Source organism: Microcebus murinus, chromosome 16 (genome assembly GCF_040939455.1).
Source record: "Microcebus murinus isolate Inina chromosome 16, M.murinus_Inina_mat1.0, whole genome shotgun sequence".
NCBI lineage: Eukaryota > Metazoa > Chordata > Mammalia > Primates > Cheirogaleidae > Microcebus > Microcebus murinus.
In genome coordinates, this window is record NC_134119.1 from 29,987,715 (window position 1) to 30,010,843 (window position 23,129).

The following is a 23,129-nucleotide window of genomic DNA, read 5'->3' on the forward strand; positions in this document are numbered from 1 at the left end:
ACGCCTGTAATCCTAGCACTCTGGGAGGCCGAGGCGGGCGGATTGCTAGAGGTCAGGAGTTCAAAATCAGCTTGAGCAAGAGCGAGACCTGTCTCTACTATAAATAGAAAGAAATTAATTGCTCAACTAATATATATATACAGAAAAAAATTAGCCGGGCATGGTGGCGCATGCCTGTAGTCCCAGCTACTCGGGAGGCTGAGGCAGCAGGATTGCTTGAGCCCAGGAGTTTGAGGTTGCTGTGAGCTAGGCTGACGCCAGGGCACTCACTCTAGCCCGGGCAACAGAGTGAGACTCTGTCTCAAAAAAAAAAAAAAAAAAAAAAAGAAGTAAAACTATTCTTGAAAACTGTCTATCAAAAAAATGGAAACATGAAAGTACAAAAAGAAAACATTGGAGCGGAGCGGAGTTAGCCTTTTGGATAAATCTGAGTATGTATAAGTAAAAATGACCACAGATAGACAGCATAAGCAAGATCAAAGCATAAAGGGCTGAGGATGGGGAAAAAAGAGGCAATGGCTAACTCTGGGGAATCAAAATGAAAGAAATGTGATCATAGTATACAAATTAGGTCAGCTACGAATAATACATACACAGTCCTAATAGTATAAATGATGAGTAGCTATGATTTATCTAAATAGATGCAGCTATATTGACGGATGGAGGAAATAATAAATGTGTTTATGAGAGAGTGTAAGGGTGTAAATACTTATCTCCTACAACAAGAAATTAGCAACAACAACAAAAGCCTGAACTGAAAAATCAAGAACTAGCAGTATGAGCAGGTTATTCAGAAGCAGGAGTTAAAAACCAGAAGAGATAGCTAGGAGATAAGAAAGAAAAGGGGCCTCTCTGGGGAGCAGAAACTAAAGTGGGGAGACTGGGGCACAGTCTGCTGTTTTTCTATGATTTTTTTAAAAAATGAAAATGTGTCATATAAATAAAAATAAAAATGAATGCACTCTGGGAGGCCAAGGCGGGAAGATCGCTTGAGCTCAGGAGTTCAAGACCAGACTGAGCAAGAGCAAGACCTCACCTCTACCAAAAATAGAAAAACGTAGCCGGGTATGGTGCTGGGTGCCTGTAGTCCCAGCAACTTGGGAGGCTGAGGCAGAAGGATCACTTGAGCCCAGGAACTTGAGGTTGCTGTGAGCTATGATGATGCCACTATACTCTAGCTTGGGTGACAAGAGCAAGACTCTGTCTCAAAAAAAAAAAGAATACAAATAAAGAAAAATTTAAAAAAAGATAAAGGGCCCCCTGAGAGGCTATTTCTGAGGGTGAGCTGCCCTGGGGTCATGGTGGAATGTCTTAGGGGCACAGGGTAGAAGCTCATAGCGGCCACCCCAACTGCACATCCTCTCGCGGCAGAAAAGCTCCAAGGATCATTCTCTGCCTGGAGAGATCCAAACGCCAGCCTTGGTCAAGGTCAGTATTTCAGCTGCTTTTGTTTTCTTGCTGCAGCACAAACCTTCCACAGTGCCAGGGATTTACTGAGACAGGAAGAGGTTTGGGCTATAGATTCTCAGACCTTGAAAATGTGGCCGGTGGAGTTTCAGGCCTTTCCTGCACTCTCCGGTGGCTAGCTGGGCCCTCGGTCGAGGCTCGGCTACGTAACAAGTACCGAATGGGCTGATCCTGGAGCCCCGTGAGGGTGTCTGAGAAGAGGCCAGAGAGTCAGACAGGCAGTCAGCGGGACAGGCGGCAGGAGGGCGGGAACTGAGAAGACAGAGGTCACCTCTGCAGGTGAGCCCGGTGGCGAGAGAAGGAGGGGGACTAAAACCGAGGTGGCTGAGGCAGCAGACCCCACATCCTCACCGGCGTCACAGGGTCTACCCCAGGTATTGCTCCACATGCATTTCCAGAGAGTAGACACCGGTGCTCAAAGTTTGAAGAGACCAGTCTAGAGAAGTGGCTATTGCAAGACAGTAGCAAAATTTGCAAAACAGGGAAAAGAAACTAAAGATAGCAAAGATAAGCTGAGGGCTGCAAAAAGAAAGATGCTGCCTCTCAGGGTGAAATCTAAAGTGCTCTTTATGATCAACCAGACCAACCAACCTCCTCAGCCTCCCCGACAAGGGCAGACCTCCAAGGGTAAGAGGCTCTGAAGTCTTACTGGGAAACTTGGCCTTTGATAATTATAAACTATCCCGCTTTGCCCTATAAAACAGTTTTTTTCCCTTTGAACATTTATTTGTTTGACATTAGTAGCATTGCTCCCTCTTTTTCTTTTTTGTTTTTGTTTTCATTTTCCTTTTTGTGTCACTTTTTAAAAAAATGTCTTCTGTAAATGACAATGGTTGGATTTTGCCATTTAAGAAAGCCCATCTGAGCCTTTTGGACTCTGTGTAGTAGAATTTAACCCATTCACATTTATTGTGATTTACTAATGTTTGGTCTTGTTCCTGTTAGCTTACTTTATGTTTTTCTATTTATTATACTTCTTTTTGGTGGTTTCTTCTTTCATTCCCCATTTAACCACTCTTGCTAGACTGATTAAGTTTCCTTTCTTTTATTTTCTCTACCGGTTTAGACATTCTGCATTCTATTTCTATTCCAAGGAGATTACTCTTTAACTTAAAACAAAGCAAAACAAAACAAAACAAAAACCACTTCTGCTTCTTTAAGAGACCATCAAAGGTTGCACACACTGAGCCACGTGGCGACATTTCCATTCTGCTTTTTCTTCCCTGAACTCTCACCTCACCTGGGCTACAGGACAACCTGAGGAGAGTAGAAGGAAATCATCACTGCTATGAGGCTCCTAAACCTGGCTGTCCAAGTCAGCACCCATGGGTCCTCCACGGCTCTCACTGTAACCTATTACATCTGCCCATGTTGGGGGGTTTCTTTCTTGGCAGGGGGAACATTCAAGAGAAAAGAAAGAAAAGATAATGTTTGAAAAGTGAATGTGGTTAGCTTAAAAAAAGTGGAAACAACCCAAATGTCCATGGACAGGTGGACAGATTAACAAAATGTGGTGTATCCGTACAATAGAACATTATTTGGTCATAAAAGGGAATGAAGTTTTGACATGCTATGACATGGGTGAGCCTTGACATTATGCTATGTAAAAGCAGCCAGACACAAAAGGACAAATATTACACGATTCCACTTCTATAAGGTGCCTAGAATAGCCAAATTCACAGAAATACAAAGTATTTGCTACCAGGGGCTGGGGAAGGGAGGAATGGGGAGTTATTGCTTAACAGGTACAGAGTTTCTGTTAGGGTGATGAGAAATTTTTGGAAATAGATAGTTGGTGATGGTTGTGCGACATTGTGAATACACTCAATGCCACTAAATTATATATTTCAAAATGGTTAAAGTGTCAAATGTCTTTATCACAGTTTTTTCAAAGAGTGAATGAGGGGAGTCTTTCAAGGTGGGTTTGTTTCCCTCTCCACCTAGGGAGGTGGAAGTTCCTGCTCACAGTCCTTTCCCGGCTCCCCAGCGCTGACGGGGGAAGGCGTCCTCTCCTGGGCCTGGCTTGCAGGCAGGCCCAGCTCCGGGTCTGCTCCTCCTCCCGTCCCCAGACTGGCTCCAGCCGGCCCAGCCCCGGGTCCTGCCCGAGCTGTTCCCCAGCTTCCCTCACCCCAGCCCTCTCTGCGTGTCCAAATCCCATTTGAAAAATAAGCCAGTATCCCCTGAACCGCCTGGCAGCTTTCTAGCCCCTTTCTGTTTTCTGTCCTGGGTTACTATCTGTCCTGGCTGCTGTCTGTCCCCTCTACTAAGAAAAGCAGCCACACTGCCCTATCTTTATGGCCCTGGTCTCTGGTACGAGGTCATTCCGTGTGTCTATCAAACAAACGCTGTCGAATAGTGCCGTCGGTACAGCGCGGCCACTGAGATCCTCTGTGCTTCTGACGTCCAGCACGGTGCCAAGCGCTCACCCTGCCTAATCCTTGGGAAAACTCTAGGATGTAGGTGTACTAGTGTTGCTCTCAAGTAACCGATGAGGAAAAAGAAGCACAGAGAGGTGAGGCAACTTGCCCGAAGTCACACAGCTTGTAGGTGGTAGAGCTGGTGCTGTTAGCCTGACTCTAAGGCCCTTGGCTTAACAAAGCGAGCTGAGAACAGTGCCAGCTGCTGCTCTACCCTGGCTTGTTTTCAGGAGCAAGAGGACCAATAATTTGGGCACCCCAGGGCCTTGCATAGGGGTTATGGACCCTGCAGGCCCCACACATGCGCCCTGGGGGAGGGGGATCTGCCCCTCCTTCCCAGGCCTCCAGGACCCGGGGAAAACTCGGGGCCAGGACAGAACGTAGAGCAGAGGGAGGCGGAAGTTAATGGAGGCCAGTAAGGGCCTTGCCACAGAGGCTTAAGCAACGGAGCGCTCCCCACTTCCCAGCCGCCTGCCCGGAGCACCACTAACACCATTAGCGGACGTTTGTGCTGCTCCAGCGCTGCAGCAGGGTGGGGAGGAAGGTGCTGACAATCTTCCCTTCTGGACAGAGCTCAGAGCCGGTGAAATTACTAAAAAAAGGAGCTGAGCCAGGGGCTGGGCCTCTCTGGGTCGCAGCCTCCACTCCTATAAAATCCGAGTGTGTGAGTGGGGGGTGGGGGGCACAGAGGAGCTGTCCCTCTGCTTCCACGTCTGATTTCCACAGCAGGGTCTTGGTTCAAATACTGTGATCTCGGGAAAGATCAGCATAATTCGGACATGGAATTATAAATGTACCCTCTAGATAACTTAGCATTCACAAGGCAGGGAGGGCCACCCTGTAACCTCCCTGGCACATTCCTCTCCCAGTATTCCCTTATTTTCCTTATATGTAAGGTGGCTCCCAGGTCCCCGGGCAAACAAAGCCCCTAGGCCTGTACCTGCCTCCCCCCGGCACCCACCTGTGTCTCTGCCAAGGCACTCTCCCTCTCCCAACCCCACGGTTCCCCGAGCGGCTTTGGATTCTAACCAGCACTTTCTCATTCAGCCCGAGTGCGGAGAAACAGGGTGTGTCGTGCTGGCAGGTGCACAGGTTTGGGGATGGAACAGAACTGGGTTTCAACTCATATTAGTGGCCATGTGACCTTGAACAAGTGCTGAACCTTTCTAAGCCTCAGCTATCAAATCTGTGAAATGGGGACAATGACTCTGGACACAGAACAGTTGTCTGATCAATAAGCCACCTGCCTGGGACAGCACCCGTCCCACTTGCTCTCTCGCTGAACAGTGAGAGCCAGGCGGGCAAAGACGTGGCCCCATTCACCACTGTCTCCTGGGAGCCTGGAACAGCGCCTGGCTCAGAGTGCATGGATGGGTGGATGCATGAATGAGTGAATGAACAAATGATAGGAACATTATAGAACCAGCTCCCTTGACAGATGGAAAGATCGAGACCCAGCAGGTAAAGAGACTGAGAACAACATGGGAAAGCACAGCGGGCCGTAACATCACGCGGGTAGGATAAGCCCCTTTACACGACAGTCTGGAAGGGCGGACGCCAAAATATTCACAGCGATCTCATTGGCGGGATTACGGTGATTTTCATCACTGTGTAGCTTTTTGGCTGCTGATTTTTCTACTGAGGCTGTGTGTTACTTGTGTAATAACAATAAAAAAAGAATGCAAGAAAACCAAATGAGACAGGACACAAGACGGGCAGCTGTGTGAAGAAGAGAGCCCAGCACACCCCGTGGCGTGGTGGGCACGTCCCCGAAAGGCGATCTGAGAGATCAGAGCTCGGGACGGGGCTGGCTGGATCTGGCCCTGAGCACGTGGGCTGCACCCTGCTGGGACCTCATTTTATCAGGGAAGGTCACGACCATCTTCTGAGACAGTCCACGTTTCATAAAACCTCCCTACCCTTCCCCTTCCAAGAAGACGTATTCATCATCTGTATAACTAAATGTGATTCCAGTTTTACATCTTTATAAGAGTTATCCCGAATAAGAACCTCTTCTATCAGGCTACGCTCGCCTACTTTCAGCTCAATGTGGCCACCTCGACGACACTCCTGGGGTCTGTGTCTTAGGATGGAGGTCTCTGGAGGGGGAGCCCGTCCCACAGTGCCTTGCATGTTGAGGACGCTCTAAATATTTGCTGCATTGAACCAGACCTCAAGAAGAATCTTTTCTCTTTGTGTGAACATTGTTATTGGATTTTCATTTTATCTAATGCCCTCTGCGGAGAAGGGCTCATTTCCCAGCATATTAATCCGGTACAACGGGACGACGAGTAACGAGATTCTGTCCAGCCCCCGAGAAAATCCCACCACCTGTACGTTTTCTGATCAGAGCAAATGCCTCACCATTTGTCTCCTGGATGTGTCATGTTTGAAAACCGTGAATTGTTGAGATTTTTTTCACCCAAAGGTTTTAGATGAAGAGCTTTGTTCAGCATTAATAAAGTGTCATTTATCCTGGTTCCCAGTTACTTTAGAATTGGGTTTATTTTCCGTGTAGCCTGCATTAGTGATTTGCAAACACTACAGGTGTCCTCTGCTGGCATTTTGGGGTCGGAGTGATGGAATGAAACCGCCTTCAAAGCCTCGTCTGGGGACATGGGATTTGACAGCAGCAGAACCTGTCCTGTGGCTGTGTTTGGATTAGGGGGAGGGGTCATCCCCCACCCAGGGGAGCCTTGCTCTGCCTTTGCTGTGCAGTAAAGAAGCTACCGGGGGCCACGGGCCCAGGTGCCGCCTGAGCGCGTCCTGCTACATCACCAGCACGAAGCTGGCCAGGGAGCCACCGCCCGCCCAGAGCGCACGCGCCGGGTTGTCGAGGAGACCGGTGGCAGCACATACCTAGGGCTAGAAGTCAGACTCGAGTTCTGACTCCGGAACGGGGCAGAAGGAACCTATTCCCCCAGTCAGGCCACAAGGACAGGGTAGATTCAGATGCCACATGAGATGAGAACACTTGAAGCCAGAGGCGAGACATTATTCCCCTGGTTTTAGGCAGCAGCAGGGGCAGGAAGGACTCACCTCGTCCTTCTGTCAAAGACAGTCAGGCCATTCACTTTTTTTTTTTTTTTTTTTTGAGACAGAGTCTCGCTTTGTTGCCCAGGCTAGAGTGAGTGCCGTGGCGTCAGCCTAGCTCACAGCAACCTCAAACTCCTGGGCTCAAGCAATCCTCCTGCTTCAGCCTCCCGAGTAGCTGGGACTACAGGCATGTGCCACCATGCCCGGCTAATTTTTTCTATATATATTAGCTGGCCAATTAATTTCTTTCTATTTATAGTAGAGACGGGGTCTCGCTCTTGCTCAGGCTGGTTTCGAACTCCTGACCTCTAGCAATCCGCCCGCCTAAGCCTCCCAGAGTGCTAGGATTACAGGCGTGAGCCACCGCGCCTGGCCCAGGCCATTCACTTTGAGAAGGGTTACAGGTGGGCTGTTGGGGAGACACAGCCTGTCTCCAGGGACGGCCCTTGGCAAAGTCCAGCTGGGGAGTCTGGGATGGCCAGGGTGCCCCAAGGCCACCCTCCAAGGCCCGTCCTCCTGGCCTGTCTGGGCCCCAAGAGAGTGACAGAGGCCACAGGCAGGTGGCCAGGGCCTCTCTCTCCGGCCTCCCTGGGGAAGCCAGGCAACAGAAAGGGCAGAGCAGAGAGAGGGAGCCAGAGTCCAGGTCTGCAGCTCCTGCCTCCCCCCTGCCGGGCCCTGCCCCTGGGGAAAACTTCGCAAGGCCAGAGCTTCCGGATTTCACCAAAGACCTGCAAAGCTGCCTGCCCTGCAGACCCTCTAACAAGGAACACGTTCCTTCCTCCCTCTCCCCGCTCAGCCTGCGCTGCACAGCCCAGATGACCAGATAAGGGCCTCTTTGATTTCCAGCGTGTTTACACAGGCGATGTCCGCAAATTTTGGAAAGAATCAACCACAACCAGGCAAGTTTTGGGACAACTTGCGGGCAGGGTGGGGGGAGACCACCGCCTTACCTGCTCCTGGGAGTTCATCACTCGCAACTTCATCTGCTTCAGGTACGTGGAGGTGAGGGGCATGTTGTAATCGATGATCCCCGAGACCAGAGGAGATGGAGGCTCGTTTTCTGGCAGAAAGAACAAAAGGAAACCCTTTTCAGTCTGTGCTGCGGGCCTGTCACCCACTCGGAGAGTTCAGCCGGGAACGTGCGGGGGAGGAAGCTACCTCTGGGAAGGGACAGGGTCGCTCCCCACATCTGGCCCGTTAGATGGGGACTGTGTGGCATGGAAAAGATTTTTCAACGAGGCACCAGCCTTTTAGAGATTTCTCATGCTAAAAAATATGAATTTTTGGTTTCTTTGAAAAATGGAAGATCTGGCCACAGGGGCCCCCATGGCCAATGGCAGCCGCTACAGCTGAGCAGCAGCACTGCTTTTAGGTGGGGGGTGCTCTGCGTTTTGCCGCAGTCCCCACCACTCCTTGTCGCAGTGCACACCTTTGCTCAATCATGACACTTGCCAGGCCCCTGAAGGCATCTACGTTTCCAACCCAGGTCTCAGTCAGCTCGCTTCCTAGGGAACACGTGCCACCCCCTGCCCGACAGCGTCGCCCAGAGCACCCCCAGGAGCCGTGCAGTTCACCGGTCAGAGCCAGCTTCCAGGACCACCCCCGCTCACATGCTCCTCCCATTACTGCTCTGTTGGCCTCAAGATCAAAGTAATGCACGTTCTTTTTATAGAGAATTTGCAAAGTACAGAAAGATGCAAAGAAAAAATTTAAAAACTGTAACTGCACCAAGCACCTTGGCATATGCTTCTGTTTCCTTTTTCCCTGTGATTTCTCTTCTTTACATACTTGGTATTTCAATGTATACATAGAATTATAGTCTGCTTTTTAAAAAGGGTTTTTGTTTTTGCTTAACATTTTGTCATAGGCATTTTCCCCACCATCAAAAACCTTGTTTTGCTAAAGCAAAGATAATTTTTATAGCTGTGTAATATTTTACCATAATACTGAAGTCATTCCCTTATGATTGGCTATTTAGGTTGTTTCCTGTGTGAGCTATTATAAACAACACTGCAGGGAACATCTTTGTGCATAAATACTGGTCTGTGCCTCTGATCTTTTCCTTTTTGGAACAGATTCCAAGAAATGGAATTTGTGGAGTAAAAGGTAAGAATATTGGATAACTCTTAAAATCTCTGGCCATGCTGCTAGGAGAACAGTCTCGATCACCTGCTCCAAGGCCTCCTGCAGCCCAGGTTCATCATCCCAGGCCTTTGCCCAAAAAGGTCCCCCAGTGCCTAGTTCCATGGATGGGCTGGGATTTGAGCAGGGTGGGAAGTGGAAGTGACTTCCAGACTAGCCAGAGCCTGACCTCCAGCACTGCCACCATGCCCTAGACACAGGATGAAGGGGAGGCAGGTGACAGGGCCAGGGCTGGGGAAATGCTAGGACAAATGAGGGTGATTGGCTCTGCCTGCTCCTCCAGAGCTGAGCCCAAACCAAAACGGCCCTGGCCACCTTGAAAACGCTATGCCAGGTGACAGAAGCCAGGCAAAAAAGGACAAACACGATATGATTCCACCTGCATAAAATCTCTACAATTGGCAGATTCATGGAGACAGAAAGTAGAATGGCGATTACTAGGGACAGGGTGGGAATGGGAAGTTATTGCTTAATGGGTGCAGACTTTCTGTTTGGGGTGATGAAAAAGTTTTGGAAATAGATAGTGGTGATGTTTGCTTAACAATGTGAACATAATACCTTAAAAATGGTATAAATAAAATGTATCAAAAAGGCAAGTTTTTTGTTGCAAATATTTTACAATTAAAAAAGAAAAAACAGCCTCTGCAAACGAAGGGACAAAGTTATACCAAGAGGCCAAGGGACACTCCTGCTTGGCAAGGATGGGACAGCCCTGCAGAAAGGGGGGCACAAAACAGACTGGGCTGGAGGACTGGGGTCCCTCTGAGGATGTGGACTGCTGGTGGGCTTTCCAGATGGAATGAGATATTTTATCAAGTTTTACAGAAATGTAGAACTTAGCTTTGCTTTTTAAAGCTATGTTGTTACCCACAGAATGTTTCGTTTTTGTTCTTTGAGGAAGAGGTAAATGTCACTAATAGACTGTCTCAGAAACTGGATAGAAATGGACCACCTCCCACCCCACCCCACCCCTTTCTTTTTTACAGGGAATTCCTCTTGGTTTGATGGCAGATTCTCTGACGCCAACACACATCAGCCTCGTTGGTGCAGATGTCTGTTGTGTGTGCGGAAACTAAGATGTATTTTTAGGGCCAGGCGTGGAGGCTCATGCCTGTAATCCCAGAACTCTGGGAGGCTGAGGCAGGACGATCGCTTGAGTCCAGGAGATTGAGGCTGCAGTGAGCTCTGACGATGCCACTGCACTCTATGCAGGGTGACAGAGTGAGACCCTGTCTAAAAACAAAAAAAACAACCCCCCCCCCACACACACACACAAAAACCTAAAAAATAAAATGCGTTTTGGGGCCCTTTTCTTGTTGCTATCCCACGGTTGACCCAGACTTGACTTCCTTAACCCCAGGGTGGTTTTAGGGCCTGGCCCCCCAAAATCGATCGAGTCAGATACAGTAAGCCAGGCAGGCGTCCTAGCGCCGACGTGCAGATGGGCTTGCTCAGAAGAGCCGTGGGTCCTGTTTTCGGACCTCGGACCTTCTGACAGAATTCTGCTGTTTCTGTCTGGCGAGAAGCTGCGAAACATGGACCGTGTGGAGGCCCCTTACTCTGTGGCCCCCGGTTAGACCTCATCGGGGGACGCAGCGGCGATTCTCTGGGTTTGTAGCCCACAGGGGCAGGGAGTTGTGTCCTTGTACTGAAATGTCATGACTGCCTATGAGAAAGCAGCTTTTATACAGCCAGTTACACAGTTTGGCTCAGGAAAAATAAAGCAGTGGCAAGGACGGCACACTTGGGAGGCGGGAGAAGGGGTCTTCCTTGGTCTGTCCCTTCCCCAGCACCTCCACAGATCAGAAAATGCTCCCGGTGCCCGGGGGTCCGCTGGGAGAGTCCAGGGAAGAGGAAGGCAGGACGCCCTTGTCTTGGGGAAGCTGTGACATCCGGAGCAGATGTGCAGGGCGATGCTGGACCCTGCAGTTCCACAAGTGAGAGTTCTGCCGGGGAGGCGGGACCGGGGAGGCAGGGGACATTCTAGGTGAAGCTGTGAGCCACAGCGCCCATGGCGGGGAGGAGAAAGGCAGACGGTTTCCGGCAGGGCAGCGGGAGCTCCCCGAGTCCTGATGCCGTCAGGGGTGCACGCCGGGCGGATCGGCTCAGCGGGAGGGAGGAGGAGCGGAGGCCAGTGGAAGCTGCATGGAGTCGGATGCTCACAGGTGGGACAAATGCCAGGGCCAGGGCAGGCTCCGGTGGGAACGTGAACCAGGAAGAAGGAAGAAGTGGCTTCCCCGGGCTCTGCTGAGGCACAGGCCAGGCCCCCGCTGTGGTCGACACATGTGGTAGCCAAGCTCAAGCCACCACAAATAACCTGACCCCACTGCACCGCCGGTCATGGTTGCCATGGAGAGGTGAGCTAGATGCTAGCACGGGCCCTGGAGCCGAAATAATCTGGCAGGTTGCTGGTAAGACAAGCAGAGGAAGTGCCCAGCGAAAAGTTTCAACACTTCTTTGCCAAGGAAAATTGAAACCAGCCCAAGTGCTAGACTTAGTTTCACGCAGCCTTGGGAACAATCAATGATGCAGACGCGCTGCCCACGCCAGCCACACGCTGGCCTGCTCCAAGGGCACTTGCCAACCAAGGCAAATTCCAGCGGAGGTAGTGGCCCTCGTTTGCCCAGGTGAAGATAAGGTGGCAATTCTCACGCACTTTCACCCCCAGAATGGAAGTACAGTCCAGAGACAACGGTGGCTTCCGGGCGCCAGGGGCAAGGGTGAAAAAGGTCTCCCGGGAAGGGCTGGGCGTCGAAGGCTGTGCGGAGAGCCTGGCACGAAGAGGGCTCGAGACCAGCCAGCCTCGTGGGGTTCAGAATTGGAAACGGAGATCCCAGTCCTGGGGCCAGCCCAGAAGGTGACGAAAAATCTCCTTCCTGGGGAAGTGAATCCATGGATCGGCAAGTCTTCCAGGAGCACTGATGTGAGAGCGCCCAGGGCGGGAAGGCGAGGAAACCGTGCACAGCCCTGGGCTCAGGCAACAAGGAGCGGGCAGGGTGGGGCCGGCGCGAGTCCAGTAGAGGTAGGGGGTCTGGGAAGAGCTAAGAGGCCCTGGAGTAGCTTGAGAAGGCTTCATGGGGCTCTAGACAGGACCCCCCATCAATCTCCCCAGCAGCTAACTGAGCTCCTGCTGACCCTCTTGTTTGATGCTCCCAAGAAACCCAAGATGAAGCGGGCTGGTATCGATGCCCCCATTTTGCAGGTGAGGCAGCAGCACACAGAGGGGCCGTACAGCCTTCCCGCAGTCCCCCAGCAAGTGGGTATGAGAGCAGGGAGAGGACGGGCCAGCGAGCAGGGCCGGCATGCAACCGGCTCTGCAGGGCGAGCGAACAGCCTGGCACAGGGTCACGCTAGGAAGGATGGAAGGAGGGATCCGCTGGGGCCAGGCACAGAGGAGGGCCTTGGAAACCATGCGGAGGAGTCTGGGCCTGGTTGCAAAGGAACCGCGACCTGAGCAGACGACCTGTTTGCTGAGGAAGGGTAACTATTGTTGCCCGTTGCCAACTCCTAGTCTGCAAACATGCAACGACATTTTGTCACAAAGAGGACAGAAACAAACATGCCCCCAGAGGTCCCTCTCCCCAGGAGCCAGGGCTGGTCTGAGGGCACACCCAGTTCTTAGTCTCATTCCTCTCTGCCGCCTGGACTCAGTCGGGGCTGGAGGAAGAGGAGCGTGGAGTCGGGAGGCCCTGGAATTTCCCATCCTCGGACTTCCTGATCCTCTGCAGCCTCCTTTGTTTATGCTCCTGGCGCTGGAGGAGGGTGTGGGGCTGTCCAGGCCCCCACACTCTGCTGGGGACAAGCGGCTGAGCAAGGGAGGCCACTCTGCTTCCTTTCTTTCTTGTTAACAGGAGGCCAGGAAGCAAGGCGTTCTCCCAGCAGCCCTTGAGAATCTCTATCCTGTTCCCTGTCCCCCCTCCCTCCCCACCTTCCTGGGACAGGAACACTGGGCCTGCCCTGGGGCTGGGGAGGCCCAGATTTTCCCAGCTGGTAGAGGGAGAAGAGAAGCCTGGCCCAAGAAGAGAAGGCAGCGGCAGGAGTGCCGGGGAAGGAGCTGGCTGCTGGCCGCGTCCAGGGGCCGGCGTGGCGGCAGAGATAGCATCTCCAAGCTCTCGCTGGGGCAGGAGGAGGGAGACTTGCCAGCTGGCATGGATGGTCCAGGAGGCTGATGCCTCTGGCCATTTAGCAGACAGGGGAGCCTTTCAGACTCTAAAGCTCTCCACTGGCAGCTTCCAGAAACCAAACCCTTCCCTGTCACCCTGTGTCCAGGACGTGGACCCAGCATGCCAGCTGAGAGGGCTTGGGGGCATGTTAGTGACCCCACCTTGGTGGAGGCTATCTCTCTGTGGGGCCACCTGGACAGGGCCAGTTTGTGTCTGGGCACTGTGGTGCAACGCACCTGCAGGGGACAGGCTGGGCTTCCCCAGGCACCCGCGTGTCCCAGGCAGGTAGCCTGCACAATGGGCTCATTTGATTCAGCTGCCTCCCACAGCCCTGAGCAGAAGGCGGTACTTCTGTTTTGCTGATGAGAAAATCAATTCTCTTGCCTTCACTTCTATCTCCTGGGAGAACTTGGAAGAGGGATTTCACCTTAAAACTTCTCTGTGCCTCAGTTTCCTTGGCTGTAAACCAGGACTAATTGGGCTGTAGCAGCTGTTATGATCAGGAGACGCTCAGAGAGGCTCCCTAACCTGTTGAGGGACACGTGGCAGTGAACAGGCTGCACACGGCCTGAGCCCCGGCTGTGCTTCCTGGCCCACGCTGCCGCCTGCTCCCTCAGGGCCTCTCCTCTCCCTGGGACGGAAGGGGTGCTGCCCTGTGCCTGAGGACAGGAAAGGATGGGGGGCTCTGTCTCCTGTCCTGCCCAGAGCAAGCCCCCGGGGAGTCGGGCTCCAGCACAGAGCCCACCTGCGCTCCGGCCTGTGTGCTGCCCCCTCCCCACCCCCCTCCTTCCTCCTTCCTGGGGCTGGGGGCACGGGGGTCACAGGCCGCTACTGTGCCTGGCCTTGTCCTCCCAGAAGCCCACGGATGAGGCGTGGAGCCCGCAGCCCTGGGGGATCTTCCGCCTGCCGTGAGGAGTGCAGGGGGAGGTGAGGAACAGCCTGCACGCCGCCAGTGCAGCAGGGGGGCGGAGTAGCTGGAGCCCGCAGACACCCCAGAGCAGCCCACAAACGCAGCCCCTCTTGCCTCGCCTCTGTTCCTCCAGGCAAGCAGCTCTGTCTGACCCTGCCAGTTGCTATGGAAACAATGAGGACAGGAATGGGGAGGGCAGGCGGACGGGTGGGCAGGAACCGGGCAGCCACCACCAGGGCACACGCCCCTGGCAGGGCAGGGGAGGGCGGCAGGGAAAGCCCCCCCTGCCCATCTGCAGGTACCCGATGCTGCCTCCGCCCAGAGGTTGCAGCCACTCAGCCAAGGCCAGGCCATGTGGGGCAGCAGCGCTCGGGATCACTCCCTCAGGCACCCAGCGCTGTCACGGTAACTGCAACAGCCACCGCTCACCCTTCCTGCACAGTAGCCCTGTGCCAGGTACAGGGACTAACGCTCAAATCTCATGAGGCAGGTACCAATATGGACCCCATTTCACAGACGAGGAAACTGAGGCTCAGAGGATGAAGTCACCTGCCCAGGACACACGGCAGTTGAGTGGCAGAACTGCGACTCAAACCCACGTGGTGCCGCGGCCCTGGAGCCCTGTTCTCAGCCCTAGAGCCAGCACTTATGAGGGCCCAGCTAGATCGGTTCCTGCCCCCCTGATTTAGGAGCTGTCCCCTGTGCCCTGATGAGGCGGCCGTGGCCTGATGGCTTCCGCAGGCAAGAAAGCCTCTGGATCTGGCGAGTGAGCTGGTGTCACGGACAACTGAGTCGAGAGGGAGGCCGCGCTCCACGCCCACGCTCACATCCCTTGGTCATCACCTGCTCGGCTTTGCTGTTGACTTTTCCTCCCCGGAGTCCGTGGATGCCACGTGAGCACCACCCGGATAACAGCTCGCCTTACGTTCCCAGTCTGTTTCTGTCCTCAGGCCAACACCCCCGACCTCAGCAACTGCCCCAGGCCTGATCCCGGGCGCTGGCACAGAGTGCTGGGAAGGCCTAGAAACCTGGTGACTGCACACCCGGCCACCACCTCTCAGGGCAGAGTCCAGATCACACCGGCCCAGTGTTGGCCTGCCTCACTGTCCCAAAGCCACCTGCAAGCAGAGGCCCCCGGATTCACCGCAGGCCTCTGGGGATGTTCAATCTGAGGGGCATGACGGTGGGGGGTTGCTGAAGTGGGGTACTGCTGCTCTCACTGGGCAGAACAGAGCCCGAGAGTATGGACTTCAGTCCAGGGCGCTGGCTGTGGCTGGCCACAGTGCTCTGGGCATTTAAAATTCTAATCAGCCCCCACGGATTTACGGCGAGAGGCCATGTGGATGTGCACAGGTAGGGAGGAGGCACATGTCCAGGGCTGTGCTCCTGTCCTCGGGGAGCAAACAGGCCAGACCACGGGCTCAGGCTTGTGTGCAGAGAAACAGGAAGAAACAAGTTGAGTTTGAGGCCCAGGTGGAGCTTCGGGAACGAGGCAAGGTGGCCGGGAACCAGGGGAGAGGGGCTGGCCTGGACTTTGAGGGGCAAGAGAAACTTGTTGGTTTGTGTGAGTGAGTGTGTGTGTGTGTGTATTGTTGTTGTTGGTTTCTAACTGAAACTTGAGTTTTAAAAATGTTAAAACAAAACGAGGCTCTCTGGGCAGAACCATACACCCACCCTGGCCCCCAGGACTGGCGACAACTGCTGGACCCGTGCCTTTCTGTCGGTGCCAGCAAAGGCCGGCCCTGCCAGCGTTAGTCTGACGGCGTGGCTGAGCCCCCAGCGCACCGTCTCCCCTACCTTTGGGCTCCAGGCCGTTGGAATTAAAGTGCATCCTCTTCTGACACTCTGTGCAGCTCATCAGGAACCGGGTCACGGCCTCTCTCGGGAGGAAGGCGTAGGTCTCCGCGATCTGGGGGAGAGAAGAGCTTCACTCGTTATGTGGATCCACGGGGAGGTGACTTGGCCACGAGGTCACCAAGGTCTGTACTTTCGTGGCAGGCGCTTTGGCCCTCGTGAGGACAGTCAGGGATCTGCGGAGCAAGGGGCAGGTGTCCTCCACTCTCAGTGGTGGAAACGAGTCAGTGCTTTTGTGGAAAGCCATTTGTTTCAAAAATCTGAATAAAGAAGGCTAAAAATTGAAAAAGCAAAGCCTTTAAGCATTGTCTAGCCTTTAACCTATGTTCTAATAAGTAACATTCCTCCCAGAACATTTTACTGCTGCTACTAAGCATGAGCTGACAAACATTGCTCTAGGGTGGGGCCAACAACTTCCTCACTTAAAGATGGATAAACTGAGACCCGCTTATAAATTCACTGGCTCTCAGCCAATCAGCACGACCCAAGGTTCTACGAGTTATTTCCTGTGACAACTCACAGATCAAGAACCTTCTTAGGGAGAGCCGAGAAGGGCTGGTGCCAGGGCATCGGGTTTTTCAACTGCACAGGCTCTCGGGACCTCCGTGTTCCAGGTGACTGAGGCCCAGAGAGAGGAACCCGCTCACCAACGTCACACGGCTTTTTTGAGGCAGTGCCAGATGGAAGCCCATGCCCCAGTCACACCACCCCAGAGCTGCCCGCGGAGGCCTCCCCCGGCAGGGAGAGGGGAGAGGCGGTGGGAGATAGAGAGAGGAGGGAGGCGGCAGGAGCAAAAGGCTGGGCAGGGAGGAGGTGGGTGTGGGCTCGAAGTCCAGTGCTCTCGCTCTGGGTTTTGGAAAGCAGCTGGCCCTGATGTGGCTGCCTGTGGGGGCCACAGGGTCCCCTCAGTTCCCATTCCCTGGGCTGAGGATGCCGAGTCACTGGTTTTCACACGTGCTTCCCAGAGCCTGGGTCCTCCCGCTCCTCTCCACTAAGGGGCAGCATCGCCCAAGCGTTCCGGCGTCCTCACCGCAGCCCGGCTGGGAGAGGTGGCCGCGGAGGAGGGGGCTGCTCTGAGCCCTGCCTCCCCTCCGGGATAGCACCAGTCTGCTCCTTCCGGAATGCACGACTGTCCTGCTGCACCTCTGCAACAGCTGGGAGGTAGGGGCGGGGCGGGGCGGGGTGGGGCTATGCGGAAAGCCTGGGGTGCCCCACGCTGTGGCCAGGCCCTCAGAGAGCAGCTCGGGCAGACTCCCCGCTCAGTCCTCCTGCAGAGTTCCAGGGGCTAGTCCTGCCGGCTGCAAACGTGGAGTTAATTTTGGTGACACAGTTGTTATTTCTCAGCTGATTTGATGCTCTACGGAGCAGAGAGGCTCCTTGATGAGTTATCTCCCTTCCAAATTCCCTGTCTGATTGCCTTCCTCTGGAGGTCAGGGACAAGGGCAAACCCCAGTGTCTCTGACTGGAGCCGGTGGATGGGAGAGTGACAGTCAGAGGTGCAGCCAAGGGATGGGGGCTTTTCTGCCAGGCACACGGAGATCATCCCGGCCTGGAGCTGCCCGCAAGGCTCGGGGACAGTGTGTTCCTCTCGGGCCTGCTGGGTCGGGAGGGATGTGCCCGCTGAAGGGCTGCCGGCTGCAGGAGCAAGCGGGCAGCAGGGCAAGGCACGTGCTGGGCAGAGCGGAGGGCTGTGGCTGACGCGGGCCGGCAGACAACCAACCCCCTTGGCTCCCCTGAGACATGGCACCCCAGGTCAGGCCTGAGGAGAAACGAGCAGAGGACTTGGGGGAGGAGGGTTGCACAGTCAGCTGGGAAGAGGAAGGACAGACAGGTCCATAGTCGGGGCAGCCCTATGTAACTACTCGGAGCTTGCTTGCTCACCTGCCGCTGGGCAGAGGAATATTTTTTAAAGGTTCAGGGAGGGCCTGGTAGCCTGGCTGCCCTGGGAAGTGCCACACACAGGACGGGCAGGGGATCTTTTGCCCTCTGGCCTGCTGAGGGCACAGGGACAGTTCCCTCTTCAGGAGTGGCAGTGGTGGCTGCAGATCCCTAGCCTTATTAGGTAGCCAGTGGCATGCAAAGGCTGGCTGGCGTGCTCTGGGGAGGGGGAGGTCTGGGCATACATCTTCTGGCCCTGGGCCCCACAGAAGGGTGGGAGAGGTGGACTGAAGGCCAGTGGGTGAGAAGTCCTTAGAGCTGTCAGACAGCCAGGGAGGGACGCCCTGACCTGTGCGGCTACAGCAGCTGCAGCTTGGCTTAGACTCCCCAGGAGCCAGTAAAGTGCCCGGTCCAGCCCAGCTCTGCGCTGCCGTAGGGACCTGTACAGATGAGGACATCCGCCCACACCACCCCAACCTTCTGTAGGCATCTTCTGATTTACCTTCCTGGCTTGCCCGGGACCAGAAATGGGACCTCCATTTCTGTTTGCGTGCACAGATGCCCAAGGCCACGGGACCACAAAATGAGCTAAAACCAGGAGGACAATCCTAGCAGATGCTCTAGTCAATAGGATGGTGGTTTCCAGACCGTCTCAGAGCTATAGACCCTGTTCTAGAAATAGACTCCTGAGCTGCTGCCCCGACCGTGAAACAGATAAAGGTGGAGCTGTCGTGTTTAAGGAGTGGAGCTTCAGACCCCTGACCCCAGCCAGTTTCCCTCGGCTGCCCTGGGCTGCCTGCTGCCTTGCTCTCAGCACCTCCTGCCTGGACATCAAGACCTATATGTGAATTTGCCTTTTACTTTTTTCCTAGTGGTAGAAACAGAGATTTCACTGGCAGGGAGAGCAGGAGCTATTTGCAGAGTCGCTGACTTGCAAGGCCCCATTTTCGCTCCCCAACTCAGAGGCCGACAAAGACAGATGAGGCCAATCGGGGGGGATTTGCACCACTTTACAAGATCCTCCTTCTGCCCTGCGGGTGGATTAGCACGTGGTGGGCCTGGAGCAGCTGCTGACCACATCTGGTCCAGCTCCAAAGTGGCCTGGGCAGCCAGATCCAGACCCTGGAACCCGATCTGGCCTACCAGCACCCTGGGAGACAAAAAGGAAGCAGAAGGGCTCACTCCAACCCAGGTGGGTGCAGGAACCAGAATAGCTGGAAAGCCCACTGCAAAAAGGACCAGATCTCTCGGTGGGTTCAGGGAACTTTGCAGAGCCACCCAGAACCTTCCCTGCACCCTCGCACTGGTGAGATCCCCATGATCCTCTGGACTTGGGCCACGCTGCATCAGAGGTAAGTAAGGCAGGGGCTTCCCACTCAAAATGGGAGTCCCCTGCATTGTCCATTGTAAATGGTCATCTGCCACTGGTCCAGACACCTCCAGTTACCTGCCCTCCCTGACCCACAGCTGGACAGCGGTAGAAGCTAGAATGTCCTTTTCTTCTACCAAAGAAGGTGGGAAAGCCTCTTTTGGGTCACTGAGCAAGTCTGCCCACCATCCTACCAGTGCCCTGACTCCGGCAGCAGCCCAGGCCTGTAAGAACTCAGAAAGCCCCGTGCCCTAGACAGGTGGGGCAGTCCCAGGGTTCGGCTTTGGCAAAGGCACAGAAGCAGATCCAAAAGTCCTCAGCCAGCGGCCTGACCGTGCCCCACAGTGCCAGGTGGTGCCTCTTTGCCGCCATCAGGGCGGGGCTGCCTTGGGGCTCTTCCCGCAGCCACAGACGGAGGCCTCACGTTGCAGAGTGTGGCCGAAAAGCTGGGCTCGGGTCAAGGGAAATGGGGGCGGATGAAAAGGGGGGACAAAGGCATCCAGGCACCACCCTGTGTCCCCCCAAAAGGAAGGGGGTGGCATGAGAAGGGTGACAGATGGGGAGAAGGAGGGGGAGGGAGAGGAGGCGCACGGGGGAGGAGGGAGGTGTGTGGGCCCCCTCGGCCTCACACCCACTGCAGGAGGGTGCTGGCCTGCTCACTCAGCCTTGGCCCTGCTGCTGAAATTCCAGCTCTGTGTGCAGCCCAGCTGGCCTCACGCCAGTCATGTGCCAGCTCCAGGCTGGGCAGCGGGAAGTGGGGCACGCGGCGGGCATATGGACGAGAAGCCAGGAAGTGCAGAGCAAAGGGCTGGAAGTCTGCTTGGCCAGGGACACGAGGGCTGGCAGGACCAGCCCAGCCCCGCCCTCTCTGCAGCATGGAGGCCGTGGACCCCTGCCCTCATAAATACCCACGGAGAGCCTGTGGGCAGGCTTGGTGCTGGGCGCTGAAGGGGCCAGGGAAGTCACATGCCCCAGCTGGCCCAAGCCCAGCCACCTGGACAGCAGCAGGCCGCAGGAGTTACTAGCTGGCCGCAGGAGGTCTGTGGAGAGGCAGGATGTGCGGGGGTCGGGGGCCTGGCTCTCAATGTCAGCTGAATATCTCTCTGAGCCTCAGTTTCCTCGTCTTGAAATGGGGGTAACAACACCAGCCTCAGACATACAACTGCCACACACACGAAGGCTCAGGTGGGGCACAGTAGGGGCTGTGTGCGCAGCCTGGCACGTGCCAGCTGCCTGGCACAGCGGTAAATTTAACGCTGAGAAGAGGGGCTGGGGCTCGGCACCAAGGGGCCGCTCTGCACCCACACTGGCCCCAGCCTGGGCGAGTCTCCCTTCTTCTAGGACCCTCTGGTGGAAATACCCTCAGCGCTCCCTCCTACAAGACGCTTCTTGAAGCCCGGGGGTTGGGGGATGGAAAAATCGCCTTGCCTCTCTGAGGTCCTCGGCACCCGGGTCCACCCTTCAGATCCACTTAGGGCAAAGGCCATTTTCTAAGGACAAGGACAAATCAGACTGCTGGATTTTTAAAAAATCAGGCCATAAAGGGGAATGATAGACGTATACAGCCGCCTCCACTGTAGTCCAAGGCTATTTATGCAGAGAGCCTGGGGGAGGGAGTTTCACATCTGCCTCGGGTGGGAAAGCCCAGGCCCAGAAGGGCGCATCTCTAGGAAGCTGCAGAGAAAGTCACCGCAGAGGGGGCATGAGGACACTGGCTGACTGCAACTCAGGTGCTGTGTGACCTTGCCCACGTCGCTTAACTCTCTGGGTCTCAGTTTTCATAACTGTGAAATGGGACCTCAGCGCCGTAGCCACAGGACTGCTGTGAGGCTTGAAGGAGCATACAGTGCTTGGCTTCACTGCCTAGTGGAGGGCACTGGACCAATGGTTCAGAGCCGTGTGTGGCATGGCGACAGGCTCAGATATGGGAGTAGACAAGGGACGGGAGTGGGACACGGGCAGGCCCCTCCCACGGGGCCTGGCCACAGTCCCCTCTACCTCTGCCTTCCTCCCACCCCTAGATTGCTGTCTCTGCTCCCTCCTGCCTACCCAAAGCTGACATGTCATCCTCCCCATGAAGTCCCTAGGGCTCAGCACCGAGAATCCATGTCTGGTGGTGCCTCTGCGGAGCACCCAGGTACCCGGGTTCTTGCTCTCTCAAAGCTGGTCCTGGAGACACTTCTGCTTCTATGTGTCTAGCCTTTGCTCTCGGCCTCCCCACCCCAGTCCCACTGTGATCTCCCTGAGGGCGGGGAACAGGTGCTCAGACTTCCCCTGGGGGACTCCCGGCTTCCCAGGACAGTGGGGGAAGTGACTGAGCTCGCCCATAGGAGGCTCTCAGGGCCCCTGGTACACAGCGGAGGCCAGGCCAGGAGCATTTGCCGTCACTATTACCTGCACCCAGAACAGGCTGCAGGGGCTGGGGGTAGAGGGAAGCTGCCCTTGTCCCTTCCCTCCTCCTCCTCCCTCCTTCAACCTGCTTCTCCTTTGTGCTCAGGCCACAGAGCCTGCCACGCCCTCTGGGCCATCTCCGGCTGCCTTGCCCTTGCCCTGTGCCCCCCTGGGTCCCCAAAGGCAGCTTCATCACGCCTCAGCTCCCTGCCCCACCCCCCAGCCCAACATGTGCGGAGCCCGTGGCCTCCTGCCAAGGCCTGGGGCTGCCAGCGGAGGCAAAGAGACAGAAATCTCACCGCTCGGTAGGTTTTCTTCTGCCCGGCGTGCTTGGGGGCTTTGCCTGGCTCTGCTGAGCTCTCCACATGCATCGAGTAGATGATGTCAAAGAAATCTTCCACCACAGCGACCCGCTTCAGAGAGATGCCCTCCGGCTCCGACAGGCCATCTGCCCCCTGCGACAGGGTGGACAAGCTGTGTTAGTGTCAGGGATGATGGCAGGGCGAGAGCTGGGCCCCGAGGCCAGGGCGCCAGGTCGGGACCTCAGTGCCTCCAGTGGTGGGTCTGGGGGTGGGGGGCCTGCCGAGAGGGCTCCCGGAAGGGGGTACCAGAGTCGGGGTGGCTGCTGCTGCTGCATCGACCAGCAACAATGGGCAGACAACGACAACAACGAAAATACAAATTAAAAAACCAAGAGGCTCCATGTTCACAATTTCAGACAGATTGTGCCAGACTCGGGCGGGAGCTCTCGCGCCGCACGCTGTGCCAAGACCATCCTGGGAGTCTCTGGGGAGGGGGAGTGCTAAATAGATGCGGCCCCATCAGGAGCTCGCCAATTAGCAGTAACCTTTCACTGTGGTCCCGGGCTGGGGTCCCGAGGGAATGGCTCGGATCACCTGGGTGACTCCTGCCTCTGCCCCGGCCTTTCCGAAAAGCTTTTCACCCAGCCCGCCCTCCCCACCCCAGCAGCTGAGCGCCAGCAACAGCACCCGGCCCTTTGTGTGCGGAGATGTGCAGAATAACAGGCACGAGGCCACATGGAGGTGGCAGGGCTGGGTGAGCGGGGTGGCCGTGGGCCCCCGAGCCTCTTATCAGGCTGGCACGAGTGCTGTCAGCTGGCCCGACAAGGTGTGCCAGCATCAAGACCGGGCCCTTCAATAGCCAACAGCTGCTGGGCTGACGCCTGCCCTCCCCTCCAGCAGAGGAGGGGGCTGCCGGGGAGACGCCAGGGCAAGAGGCTGGGGAGCGAGACCAGGGCCTGGAGGGGACAGCTCGGGGCACACAGTTCCTGATTCACAGGCAGGGGCGCACGCAGACTCGGGACACCGAGCCGGCATCTCCCTAAGGGGGGCTGTGAGGACTTTAGGGGCTTCAAAGATCTAGGGCGAGCAGTACAGAGGGAATGGGGGGAAGGAGGCAGGCTTTTCTCTAAAAGTGCCCAAAAGACACATCTCCAAGAGGACTCTTCCCCAAAGGGCCCCAGCTCAAGGACGTCAGCAGGG

General features: G+C 55.4%; 1 protein-coding gene across 2 annotated transcripts in view; it reads right to left on the bottom strand.

Annotated features, from left to right (window-relative positions):
• Nucleotides 1-23,129, bottom strand: part of NOL4L (nucleolar protein 4 like) — a 120,259-nt gene that overhangs the window by 50,311 nt on the left and 46,819 nt on the right. For both annotated transcript variants that reach the window (XM_012754794.2, XM_012754793.2), the window contains exons 2-4: nt 21,927-22,082; nt 15,933-16,044; nt 7,871-7,980 (exon numbers count right to left, since the gene is read on the bottom strand). In XM_012754794.2, the coding sequence (XP_012610248.1) occupies nt 7,871-7,980; nt 15,933-16,044; nt 21,927-22,082 (378 nt within the window). The remainder of the gene's footprint in view (nt 1-7,870; nt 7,981-15,932; nt 16,045-21,926; nt 22,083-23,129) is intronic.